The 14,166-nt window shown below is 46.2% G+C and overlaps 1 protein-coding gene across 1 annotated transcript in view; it reads left to right on the top strand.

Moving 5' to 3' along the window:
* Positions 1–14,166, top strand: part of mcf2l2 (MCF.2 cell line derived transforming sequence-like 2) — a gene marked incomplete at its 5' end in the record, with an annotated part of 282,391 nt that overhangs the window by 83,239 nt on the left and 184,986 nt on the right. The window contains one exon of the mRNA XM_080033371.1: positions 6,705–6,824. Coding sequence (XP_079889497.1) covers positions 6,705–6,824 — 120 coding nt within the window. The remainder of the gene's footprint in view (positions 1–6,704; positions 6,825–14,166) is intronic.

The raw sequence follows: 14,166 nt of genomic DNA, 5'->3' as shown, positions 1-14,166 counted from the left end.
AGATACAGATACAGATACAGATAATGACGTCTCCGCACACCCCTACTGTCCATTCACTTTGGCAGCGACGTTGTTGCGTCAGTTGCGTGAGCGTTCACGACCCTAGCAGTCTAAAGCTGCGAACACACCGCACTGGCCGCGCGGCGAGATTACATACAAAGTCAATGTACTAGCGCGTGGCCGCGCGTCCACCCAATAATCGGCGTCCAGCGGCGGGCGCTTGCGCGGCGCGTGGCCGCGCCTCATGAGCCGTGCCATCGAAGGAGCGTGAATCGAAGGCTTGTGCGGCGAACACGGCGCCGCAGAAAAAGATGAAAATGTTCATCTTTTTCTGCGGCGCCGCGCCTCCACAGCCAATCAGCGTTGAGATTGCCCGGTGGTCTGCAAGACGAGGTGGGCGTGTGGAGTGAGGACATTGGGCTTCCAATACATTCTGCAAATATGTGTATTTTGCATCTGTTTAGCTGTTGGTTGTACTTTAGCCAAGGTAGCGCCGGTTAGCATAGTGAAACTCACCCAGCTGTGTGCTGTTCCTGAGGATAATATGAACCCAAAGTTGACGGCAGTGTCCGTGTGGAATTCCATATAGTAGGCTACAGCGAAGCACCGGTGTTGTCCTCCGTCAGCCGGCACACTTTCACTTTCAGGTAGGCTGATGTCTGCCTTTATTTGTGCTGCTGAGCACACACTGCTGTTGTTAATGTGTTCAGTATGTTGCTGAATTGCTGTTAATGTGTGTGTATTTGCGATCGGGGTGCGTGTTCAGGCTGTTTTAATGATATTTGTGACAAGACTGCCGCTGGTTACACAGTGAACCTACATCTGTATTTTTTGGCACAGCTGGACCATGTTATTGTTGTTGTTGCACCGTAAGTGTGACGGGTCTGATCTCGGCGTCGGCGTCAGGAATATATGGCCCAATATGATCAAGCGGTGAGCCTCTTGCGGTCACGCGGCCAACGGCGGCGGCTGCGGTTAATATGGCCCAATATGACCAAGCGGCGAGCCTCCTGCGTTCACGCGGCCAACCGCCGCAGGCGGCCAGTGCGGTGTGTTCCCGGCTTGACAGTTTGCCAACAAACAGCAATGTCTACAATCAATGGCCCCTAAATGTCCTATTTCCTGTTTAACAACAACTGCTTACACCGCTAAAGCTGGGAACACACCGCACTGGCCGCCTGCGGCGGTTGGCCGCGTGGACGCAGGAGGCTCGCCGCTTGATCATTTGGGTCATATTGGGCCATATTCACCGCAGCCGCCACCGCATCGAAGGCGGCGGTTGGCCGCGTGATCGAAAGAGGCTCGCTGCTTGATCATATTGGGCCATATATTCCTGACGCCGACGCCGAAATCAGACCCGTCACACTTACGGTGCAACAACAACAACATGGTCCCGCTGTGCCAAAAAATACAGATGTAGGTTCACTGTGTAACCAGCGGCAGTCTTGTCACAAATATCATTAAAACAGCCTGAACACGCACCCCGATCGAAAATACACACACATTAACAGCAATTCAGCAACATACTAAACACATTAACAACAGCAGTGTGTGCTCAGCAGCACAAATAAAGGCCTGAAAGTGAAAGTGTGCCGGCTGACGGAGGACAACACCGGTGCTTCGCTGTACTATATGGAATTCCACACGGACACTGCCATCAACTTTGGGTTCATATTATCCTCAGGAGCAGCACACAGCTGGGTGAGTTTCACTATGCTAACCGGCGCTACCTTGGCTAAAGTACAACCAACAGCTAAACAGATGCAAAAACATATTTGCAGAATGTATTGGAAGCCCAATGTCCTCACTCCACACGCCCACCTCGTCTTGCAGACCACCGCCACCGGGCAATCTCAACGCTGATTGGCTGTGGAGGCGCGGCGCCGTGCTCGCCGCACAAGCCTTCGATTCACGCTCCTTCGATGACACAATTTATATGCGCCGCTAATGGCCGCGCTCCCGATTCACGCGCCTCTCATGAGGCGCGGCCACGCGCCGCGCAAGCCCCTGCCGCCGGCCGCTGGACACCGATTATTGGGTGGACGCGCGGCCACGCGCTAGTACATTGACTTTGTATGTAATCTCGCCGCGCGGCCAGTGCGGTGTGTTCCCAGCTTTAGACAGCAAGGATACGAGGAAAGACCGGGAAATACACTAGTTGAAAAGAAATTAACGTGCATAACTGTCGTCGGAGGGAGGAGCTACAGCAGGTAGAGCATGTCAGGGAGGGACCAGAGAGAACACACGTGGAGCGGTTGAGGTATTTGGATTTGAATCTCTATCCCTGCTGCTATTTTCTCCCAAATCATATACCCCAACTTTAATCCTGCATTTAGACGTGCTAATACAGTATTCGCTTATCTGTTAGATATCCTCAGATATAAAAGTAGAGATAGATAAGGCCTTTATCACTGAAATCTATAATATGATTTCACTTTGTGCAACTCCATGTGATTTTTCAGAATACACGCAGCTACCGTTTTATCCTGCTTTAACACTACAAATGTAAGGTACATCAAGCTATATATGTGAAAAAACTAGTAATACATTCAATAACCTTTGGTTTTCTATTCTCTGTTATTTGTATTTGACAAGTATTTGTAGAGTGGGTCCCATCTAGGGTTGCTGGACGGGTCCGGGATTTCGGGATTCCCGGGAAATGAGTCAGTCCGGGAGTACCGGAAATTGGCCACGGGACCCGTCCTCCCGTTTTTTAATTTTTTTAATTATTTTAATGCATTAATAGTGGCCTTTACTAATAAAATATACTCTCGTCGCCATCATGGCCTTTTCATAAGGGAGGCTTTTGACGTGTCTGGTAATACATTTTCAATTACATGCGAGTGGAGAGAGACGCACTACCGTTCTACAGACGTGGCGACAAGCGGCCGTACTAAACTGTAGTTACGTCTGTAAAGCCCCTATCTCACTGGGCTGCGACTGTTTGCGACAAGTTGGAGACTGCATTCGCGAGAGAGTCTCTAAACTGTCTCCAAACGTTCGCGGAGGTCTCAATTTCCTCCCATGAGTCGCAGAGCCGCGCAGTCCTGTCGCTTGAATTTTGAACATGTTCAAAAAAAGTGTGCGACAAATCAGTCTCAAAATAGTCTCAGAGTGGTCGCAGGTGTGTCGCACGCGTCGCAAACCCTTCTCAATTTAGTCTCCGCGAGTCAGAAAGTGCGAGAAGTGTGAGACAACTTTGCGAGGGTTTGGCGACATATGAAACTAAATTGCGACTGATATGAGACAAAAATTAGACTGACATTCCGTTCGTGAGACATAAATGCGACCTCCCGGCAAGGACATTCGCAAACGTGTCGTAAGTAGCAACTCAGTGAGACTGCAAGTGAAAATTGTCACAAATTGGCATATTTTGTCGCAGTTTTGTGTCTCCAACTGGTCGCAAACAGTCGCAGCCCAGTGAGATAGGGCCTTAAAGCCCCTATCTCACTGGGCTGCGACAGTGTGCGACAAGTTGGAGACACAAAATTGCGACAAAATGTGCAAATTAGCGACAATTTTCACTTGCAGTCTCACTGAGTTGGTTCCTCACGACACGTTTGCGAATGTCTTGCCCAACACTTGCCAGGAGGTCGCATTTATGTCTCGCGAACGTCTCACGACCGTCTCAATTTTGTCTCAAATCAGTCGCAATTTAGTTTCATATGTCGCCAAACCCTCGCAAAGTTGTCTCACATTGCTCGCACTTTCTGACTCGCGGAAACTAAATTGAGAAGGGTTTGCAACGCGTTTGAGACACATGCGACCACTCTGAGACTATTTTGAGACAGATTTGTCGCACACTTTTTTTGAACATGTTCAAAATTCATGCGACAGGACTGCGCGGCTCTGCGACTCATGCGAGGAAATTGAGACCTCCGCGAACGTTTGGAGACAGTTTAGAGACTCGTTTGCGAATGCAGTCTCCAACTTGTCGCAAACAGTCGCAGCCCAGTGAGATAGGGGCTTAACGCAGCTATTGACATGCGAGTGGAGAAAGAGAGAGTCCGCAGTTCTACAGACGGAGCGACAAGCGTCCGTACAGCTAAACTGTCACGTCTGTGCTCCTCTCTCTCTCTCACACACACACACGCGCTGGCAGCCTGGCACAGCTGAACAGTGTTTTACTTTTCTCTCCTCAATGAGATGGTGATATTCACCATTCTTCTGTATTCAAGTCAAGATTGTATGATGAACATAAAGCAGCCTGTTTCTTTTGCTGCTTTCTCTTGTAGCGACATGAATCTAATGAGATGAAACAGCTGGAGCATCGCTGTTCGCCCCGTTCCTTCCACCAAACACTAAAGTGAAACCTAGACCTAATCCACAAAGTAGACATTTAAACCAAACCAAACTGAATAACTAATCCACTTATTAACTAAACAAATGTTAACAATATGAGTAGATATTTAACAGCAGCGACACAGGGTTGTAAACAAAAGTTGTTTCCATGGTTACCGCACGGCGTTTCCTCGCGGAGCCTCCTATCTCCACCGGTCCATGTCGAGTGCACAGACAGTCTCCTCCCGTCTGAAAACGCCTTTAGATGACTTAACTTTTAATGCCCTTAGTTCATTCTAGAGCTAGCATCCAGTCTGCCCTGGGCTTATGAGGCTATAACGTGCCCAATAAACCACTCGGCCGAGTACGTGGGTACAAAATAAAGTATTAAAAAGGCACTTCCGGTTTAATGGGAATTCCCGGGATCTCCCGGGAGGAGGCTCTTTTTTCCCGGGAATTGAAAAGGGTCAATTCCGGGAATTTTCGGCAACCCTAGTCCCATCTATTGCATAGGTACCGAACTAAGTCAAATCACTGATTATTAAAGCATAGATACTATTGGTCTGGTACTACTGGTACCATAGTCTGGTAACATATGTCTGTGTCCACTAGATGGCAGTATATGGAACATTGAAAATCCTCTGAATCAGGGGTTAACCCTCTCTTGACTGTAATACAAACGTTCGCCGGCGCATACATTTGTATTTTTGCTCACTGTGAAGTCATTTATTTGAGTATCTTCAAATGCTTCATATCATTAGAATCTGTACAACCCAAGCTAAAAGGTTATCTAAGTCAATAATTCAAAAGTATTAATAAAAGTGTTGAAATTGTGTCATAAATGAGAAAAAAACAAATAGCGGATTTTTTTTCATCGTATTTTACGAGCTAAAAAAAAAAAAACATTGATACGAAAGATTTCTGAATGTAGAAACATGAACAAAATATTTCTGAAGACTTCATTAGTGATTTGAACAATGTACATGTTTTAGTTTTTGAGATATGATATTTTTTATGAGAGGAGTGCAAAGGCGTTTTGTTAGTTCCAGAGAAATATTTTCTTCTGCTCTACTCTCTCCACTACTCTCTTTGGAGTTGCTGTGTGACAGTAATGAAACTCCAGGGACGTTTGCTCACTGTTGCTAGCTTCCTTAGCATGTTTAGCTTAGACAGAAGCTCAAACATGTCAGAAAGTGCTCTCTAAAACTCAATAAACCTCTCCACACGATGTCCGCGATGTCGTTTATTCACTCAACTGAAAGCTGTTGGTCCGATTTAGCCGATTTTCGCTAGCTCGGACTCGACGTATGTTTACCGTAACGTTTAGTGTGTTCACAGTAGAGACTAGTGTATCATAGCATATACCATCGGAAAGCTCTCGTTATTTACTTTCAGAAACCGGTCGAATATTTTGAATTGCCCCAACCATTCAGGAGTTACGGTACTTAGAAGCTCATGTTACAAATACGTCACATGCTGGTGAATCTCGTCTGTGATTGGACGGTCGTACTGCGGAAGTCCAGTGGGCTACCGTAATGATTAGTATATGGGTGCAAAGCTCTACTTCTCCGCTTTCTGATAGTTTTTGAATGATCTAGATATCAGAAACGGTTTAAGAGTTAGGGGAATGAGAAGAGCGCATGCGCAATCCTGTCGGCCGCGACAGAATAGTCAAAGAAGGGTTAAAGGAAACAAACAAAAAACAAGAAGATATTTTTCAGTGGCAGACTGTTTTCATTCATATTCTCTAGCTCAGTGATCCCTCCACTGGGAGCCTGAAACCAAACCTTCAGAGGCTAAACGTGTGGAAGTTGTGTAGACTGTGTATGTTTCTGTGAACGACATGCTTCTTGAACGTTCCTTTAGTCTCCAGTATACTGTATGTGCGCTTCAAAAAAATTGAATGTTAATACACAGCCTAGGCTCTGTAAATGGGCGTGCTGCTAGCTATGGTTGGCCCCTTTGTTGACATACCCTTAGTGTACTTAACATTTTAAGACCCTGGGCAGATTTTCTTTTTAACACACAGTACGTACAGTTAAGTGAATCGTAATAAAGATAATATCGTAATACTGTGAAAATCTGGGAATAAATTCCTTACCACTAGCTTTCTTCAACAATATGTTTGTAAAGGTGTCTATTAACACATCTGAAAAAGTTGAAATGGAACTCTTCCAAAACACCAATTTTTCACAACACTACACACAATCTCTAACCACTACACCACAAAAAGGGATTTTGACAACAAGGGTTCTCCAGAATCACTGACTCTTTCACCTTTAATGGTTTGACAGCGGCAAGTTGACCCATATATAAGCATATGCATTAGCACATCAGTAAAAGAAAGTTTCTGAATGATTGATGTCATTTAATGAATGGGTGCTTTGGAGGTGTATTGTAAATGAACACGTTGTTTTGTGCAGGTGGCGTTTCCAGGCAACCTGCAGCTGGTGTTGGTGCTGAGGCCGTCCAGGTGGTTCCAGAAGGCCATAGCAGACATCGGCATCCGGCTGCACAAGGATGAATATAAAATGAAGGTACCGGTAAGCATGCTTCAGTGTCAACCATGCAAACTCTATCAGATACACATCACTTGGACATCTATTTTTTTTGTATTTTTGGGACAGAAAATTTGGTTTATTTAAGAGATGTAAGGTGTGTTACTTATGACATTTTTCTTTATACAGTTTTTGCCTAATGCTTACACACTAATAGTGGTTGCTAGGCCCAAAGCATCACAACCTCTAACTTTAGTGACCATGTCCTAAACACAAGCACCAACCCTACAAACACAATAAGTGCTTTGCACTGTGTTTGAAATTCTCCAACACACTTTTTGCAAAACACTACACACAGTGTTTTACATAAGACACATTGGTCAAAAAGGAAATCACCTGCAATCCTTTGGAAAACACATCTATTTAAAATACAAAACACAACTAAAATTGGAAAAGCACACAGATTCACACACATGAAAAATAAAAAATAAAGCTAATATAATACCAATCAGTGTGAGCCTTAGCATTACACATAGACCTCAGGTGAGCTCAGCTCCTTTGTGAGACAGTAAGAGTCAGGGGAAGAGGACAAGAGAGAGAGGCAGGAGGATGATGACAAAGGAGACAACAGACGGAGACAGGGTCACTATAGTGGACCATGTTATAGATCATGGCCTAACAATATAGGAGGCTGGTCTGAGATTCCAGCCCAACAACACAATAGCTCCATAATTAGGTCATTTAGACTGGATATCAGGAATATTTTTGCTGTTGCTTCTGAAAGGATGACATTGCATGTGATGTCGATGAGGCGATGTAGCCAGACACAAACGGGAGGCGGTATCCAAAGGATTCATAATCCACTCGCCCCATTCCTTACAACACATCTTTTTTTTACTGTAATTGTTTCAGAGTTCATAGTGACACACTGAATTGCTTGTTGAACTGCGATCCTACCTATTCGTTGTTTTTTTTCTTTTGTTGGCCAAAACCATGAAATTGCAATATAAACTTGTTTTCTTTTCTAATTGAAAATATAGTGGATCAATCTTTCCAAAAAATTCTGCAAAAGGTTGGATACTGCACGCAAGGCGATATTTCCTCCGTTGCTTGGCAAGGGAGGACATTGCCTGTGACGTGGATGAGGTGATCCACGTCACGTGAGGTGGTCGGGACCAGGCTAAACGTAAAGGATAAACTTATTCTGTTGCCTGATTGGCTCAGTCAGCTGTCACTCCGATCTGAAATCAAGGTGTTTAACAGTTATTCCATGATCTTCTGTGTATTGCTTTATTTTCATTAGCCTGTTTTAAGGTACCACATAAAAGACTGCATTGTCATTTAGTTAAATAGTCCTTCTTTTTTATTTATTTAACCTGAACCATTTATAATTAACTTAATTATAATTAGATTAAGATGCAATGATATAAATTATAATAATTGGTGTTCAATATAGCAGGCTATATTTATACAATTGATTATCGATGGCAGATGACGTTGCAAGTGTGGGTCAAATAAATTCACTTTGTACTTATCACTATATCGAGGTGCATCTAAAACAAAATTCAATATCAATGAAAAATTCCTTTTTTCTGTTATTGAATTCAAAAAGTGAAACTTAAATATATTCTAGAAATTCATTACACATGGAGTGAAATTAATCTAGAATAAACATACTTTTCAGAAGGTCGACATTTCTGTATTATAAATCCTTTTTCTGATTGGTTGTATGTAACATTCTAATATTTTGAGATACTGGATTTTTTATTCCATGATCAATCAATCATCCAAAAAAAAGGCCTGACATATTTCACTTTGTGTAATGAATCTATGAAAGTTTAACTTTTTGAATGGACTTTCCATGATATTCAATTTTTTAGATGCACCTGCAGACTGCTCACTGTCAACTATTTTATCATAAAACAATGCAGGGACATCAAGAACAGTTGGCAGAGAATACATCTCCTGTATGAAATGAACTGCCCCCTCACTTACGGTTTAAACTAGCAAGGCATTGTGGGAAAATGGGCCGTCTTTTCCATTTTTCCATCAGTAAATCTGTGTTCGATCTTTGGGTCTACTTCTGAAAGCTGTGGGCTGGCACTTAACAGAATTACTTACACCTGGCTTGACAAAGCAGCCCCTTTACATCCTGGGGCCTATTGCATAAAAGTGGTATTAAGATATCCAGGATGATTGATAAAGCCAGCCTTGACAAAGTCTTGCCTGGGCACTTTGGATTAGTCAGTTGCATAAACGCCAATCCAGGATGTAAAGGGGCTGCTTTGTCAAGCCAGGTGTAAGTAATTCTGTTAAGAGCCAGCCCACAGCTTTCAGAAGTAGACCCAGAGATCGAACACAGATTTACTGATGTAAAAATGTAAAAGACGGCCCATTTTCCCACAATGCCTTGCTAGTTTAAACCGTAAGTCAGGGGGCAGTTCATTTTATACAGGGGATGTCATCTCTGCCAACTAATCTTGATGTCCCTGCATTGTTTTATGATAAAATAGTTGACAGTGAGCAGTCTGCAGGTGCATTTAAAAAATAGAATATCATGGAAAGTCCATTCAAAAAGTTAAACTTTCATTACACAAAGTGAAATATGTCAGGCCTTCTTTTTGGATGATTGATTGATCATGGAATAAAAAATCCAGTATCTCAAAATATTAGAATATTGCATACAACCAATCAGAAATGTCGACCTTCTGAAAAGTATGTTTATTCTAGATTAATTTCACTTAATGTGTAATGAATCTAGAACATATTTAAATTTCACTTTTTGAATTAAATTACAGAAAAAAGGAAACTTTCATTGATATTTAATTTTGTTTTAGATGCACCTCGATATAGTTATAAGTACAAAGTGAATTTATTTGACCCACATTTGCAACGTCATCTACCATCGATAATCAATTGTATAAATATAGTCCGCAATATGAACAGACTATCACATAAATTATTATAATTTATATAATTAAGTTAATTATAAATGGTTCAGGTTAACTAATAAAAAAATAACTATTTAACTAAATGACAATGCAGTCTTTTATATGGTACTTTAAAACAGGTTATTGAAACTTAAGCATTACACAGAAGATCATGGAATAACTGTTAAACACCTTCAGATCGGAGTGACAGCTGACTGAGCCAGTCAGGCAACAGAATAAGTTTATCCTTTACGTTTAGCCTGGTCGGGACCAGGCTAAACGTAAAGGATAAATCTCCAGGGTAACTTATGTCCCTCCGCTTTTATGCAACCGGATCATGGCTAACGCAAGCCAGGATAACCGAAAAATCCTAGGTTAATCCCTTATCCTAGTTTTATGCAATAGGCCCCTGGATTGGCGTTTATGCAACTGACTAATCCAAAGTGCCCAGGCTAGACTTTGTCAAGGCTGGCTCTATCAATCATCCTTGATGTCTTTATTCCACTTTTATGCAATAGGCCCCTGGTTTCCTTTCTAACTCTCATGTAATTTCAGACCCCGCCACTCCCTCCTGCTCTGCACTCCCTGTTAATTACATTCACCTGGTCTGCCCCACACTCACCTGCTCCTCATCAGTTAATCAGCCCCAGTATATATCTTTGTTCAGTTCCCTCAGTCAGTTGCCAGATTGTCTGATGTCCTAGTGTATTCACCCAGCTTTCCAGCATTCGGATTTCATCCTGTGTTCCGATCCTGCTTGCCTGTTCGTGTTTCGACCTGTCTTTGGACTTTCCCTTTTGCCTGCCCCAACTGGACTTGTTTGCCACGCTGTCTTACTACCTGGTTTGTCATCCACTTCATTGAATCTACTGTTTCCTGTGTCCTGCAATTGGGTTCTTGTCTGTCTTTCCCTGAAACCTTGACAGTACAATCTGGCCAAAAATGAACCCAGCAGACACACACTTTGCACTGGAGTTGAGGGAGGTGACGTATATTCTCACCTGCCTGAAAAATGACTTTAAGTATGCGGTGGACTGTGTGGCGAGAGCGGAGGTCCTTTCGTCAGCCCGCAAGGAGGTTGGTTCTAGACCTTGGCTGCGTAAATTGCTGCCTGACTGGGCAGAGGAATTTATTAGCACACCATCCCAAACCTCCAGCAACAAGCTCCAGTTCCAGTCTCCGGCCTCCAGCAGCAAGCTCCAGCCACCGGCCTCCAGCAACAAGCTCCGGTGTCCTGCTTCCAGCAACAAGCTCCAGTTCCAGTCTCCGGCCTCCAGCAACAAGCTCCGGTGTCCTGCTTCCAGCAACAAGCTCCGGTGTCCTGCTTCCAGCAACAAGCTCCAGTGTCCTGCTTCCAGCAACAAGCTCCAGTCACCGGCCCCCAGCAACAAGCTCCGGTGTCCTGCTTCCAGCAACAAGCTCCAGCCTCCAGTAGCAAGTTCCAGTCTCCGGCTTCCAGCAGCAAGTTCCAGTCACCGGCCTCCAGCAGCAAGCTCCAGCTTCCAGCAGCAAGCTCCAGCCCCCGGCTTCCAGCAGCAAGCTCCAGCCCCAGGCTTCCAGCAGCAAGCTCCAGCCCCAGGCTTCCAGCAACAAGCTCCAGCCCCAGGCTTCCAGCAACAAGCTTCAGGTCCCGGGCCCCAGCAACCAGCACGCTAGCCACCAGCCCCAGCATGCTAGCTACCAGCTCCAAAAGGTGTCCAACCAACCGCAGGAGCCCCAGCATGCTAGCTACCTGCCCCGGAAGGTGCCCCAGCAACCTCAAGCACCCCAGCATGCTAGCTACCAGCCCCAGCATGTTAGCTACCAGCCCCAGCATGTTAGCTACCAGCCCCAGCATGCTAGCTACCAGCTCCAGAAGGCGCCCAACCAACCACAAGAGCCCCAGCATTCCAGCTACCAGCCTCCTCCTGCCTCGCGGACTATTAGAGTGGGGGTGTGGAGTTTGGAGTGCCATCCGTCTCCTCAGAACTCTCCAGCTTCGGAGCTGACTCTGGTCCCCGAACCTGTGACAGAGAAAGAATCAGAACCAACTCCAGAGCCTGAGTCGGTACCTGAAGTAGTTCCAGAACCTGAACCCGTCCCTGAAGTCCATGAGGTGATTCCCAAGCCCCTGGTAGAGCCCGTGGTTGAACCTGTAGGTCACTCTGAGCCCGAGGTGGATGCTGTGGCTGAGGAGGGGTGTTTACCTGAGCTGATCTCTGGACCCTCAGTTGAGTCCTCTCCACGTCGTCATGAGAGGGTCCGGTCTCCACATCTTGATGGGGGGGGTCCGCCCTCCAGGCCTGCCAGGGGAGGCCTGTCTTCTTTGCCTTCCCGAGGGGCCTCCTCCTTTGTTCCTGTCCGAGGGGCCTCCTCCTCTGTTCCTGTCCGAGGGGCCTCCTCCTCCGTTCTTGTCCGAGGGGCCTCCTCCTCCGTTCTTGTCCGAGGGGCCTCCTCCTCTGTTCCTGTCCGAGGGGCCTCCTCCTCTGTTCCTGTCCGAGGGGCCTCCTCCGAGGGGCCTCCTCCTCCGTTCTTGTCCGAGGGGCCTCCTCCTCCGTTCCTGTCCGAGGGGCCTCCTCCTCCCGAGGGGTCGCCTCCTCTGTTCCTGTCCGAGGGGTCTCCTCCTCCGTTCCTGCCTGAGGGGTCTCACCCCCTGTTTGAGGGGTCCAGCCCCCTGTTGCTGCCCGAGGGGTCCAGCCCCCTGTTGCCGCCCGAGGGGCCCAGCCCCCTGTCCCTGCCTGAGGGGTCTTGCCCCCCTGTCCCTGCCTGAGAGGTCTTGCCCCTCGCTCCTGCAGGGGTTCCTCACCTGCATCTTCGTCGCTGCAGGCCTCCAGAGGGACGGAGCCCTCACCAACCAGGCCGTCCGCCTGAAGCTCCCTGCCGTGTCCCTGCTTGCCCCCCAGGCCGTCCGCCTGAAGCTCCCTGCCGTGTCCCTGCTTGCCCCCCAGGCCGTCCGCCTGAAGCTCACAGCCGTGCCCTGGGGCCTTTTTCTGGCCGCCCGCCTGACACCCCTCCATTCCGCCCCACTCCTGTTCCCAGGCCAGCCCGTCACCCCGTGCACTGTCCCACTCCTGGTCCCTGGCCAGCCCGTCACCCCGTGCACTGTCCCACTCCTGGTCCCTGGCCAGCCGGTCACCCCATGCTCTGCCCCGGTCCATTTTTTTTCTTTCCCTGAAACCTTGACAGTCAGACAGGAAATCTGACGGAGTTGACATCTGACGGTGGTGATAGGCCAATGATGGTAAAAAAAACTAAAGCTGGGAGGCTGTGTCAAAGCTTAGCTCAGTAGCTTAGTATATGTTGGATACATACATGAATTTAATTTGCCGAAACATAGGGTTTGTATTTTTTTAACATTGCTCCCTGTTTTGTCCCACTTCTCAAGAATCACTGATACATCAAATGTGGGAGACTGTGGCTCAGGTGTTAGAGCGGGTCGGCCAACAATCGAAGGGTTGGCGGTTCGATCCCCGCCCTGCCACTTGTGTCATGGTTGTTGTGTCCTTGGGCAAGACACTTCCAAGTTACCCATGCCATGGGCACTAACCCACCTACCTTGCCTCGTGTCAATGTGTATGACTGCTGTATGTTTGAGGTGGTGGTCTGAGGGGCCGTAGGCGCTTCCGTCAGTCTGCCCCAGGGCAGCAGTGGCTACTATCGTAGTTTACCACCACCGGTATGACTGTGTGTGAATGAACTTGGGACCCTGTGAAGCGCTTTGAGTGCCTAGAAAGCGCCATATAAATCCAATTTAAGAGTTTACAAAAATGATCAACCAAAAAGGATGTTCAGAGTAGAGAGACATCAGTGTATATAAGACAAACCAAATCCACCATCTGGACCAGGATCACGTGATAGAATGTAAAGTTTTTATAGGCAACTATAGTTTTCAGATTGTGCAGGCCACACCTGTGATAGTGTAGCCAGGTATACAAAAAGAGCTCGTACTGCCACACAAATTGTCACAGTATTTATTCTGTTCATTGTTCAGTTAAACTATGTGTGGAAAAAAAGTTAAAGAGCTAAAAAAAAAGTTTCCAACGTCTTAACTTCCAATTCTGCATGTAAACTGTGCCGTTTGCACCACTTGTGTTTTTGCACCTTCTTTCACACCTTCACGCCCCATTAAAACAGAAAGAGAACTTTAAGTACAACCCCAATTGTGAAAAAGTTGGGTCGTTATGTAAAATCTATCTATAAAGCAAGAAACATCTGTCTGTCTGTGTGTCTGTCTGTGGCTCGCATATCTCTCTGACTTCTTGTCAGATCGGCCTGAGGTTCCGTAAGTGGCTTGTGCACAGCACGAAAGTGTGCATCCTTGATTTTGAAGTTTTTTGGACCAAATATGTAGAAGTTTTCATATTTATATTATGCTGGCGGCAAATTCGTGGTCACACTGAAGGCCACAGTGAGAACGGAGCATGATGTAATCCCTGACTAAACCCCGCCTCCCTCTGATTTAATTGGCTTCTGCTGAA

The sequence above is a fragment of the Ammodytes marinus genome, assembly GCF_949987685.1.
Source record: "Ammodytes marinus genome assembly, chromosome: 8".
Lineage (NCBI taxonomy): Eukaryota > Metazoa > Chordata > Actinopteri > Uranoscopiformes > Ammodytidae > Ammodytes > Ammodytes marinus.
The sequence above is the reverse complement of the archived record's forward strand: the minus strand, read 5'-3'. Positions and strand labels throughout refer to the sequence as shown.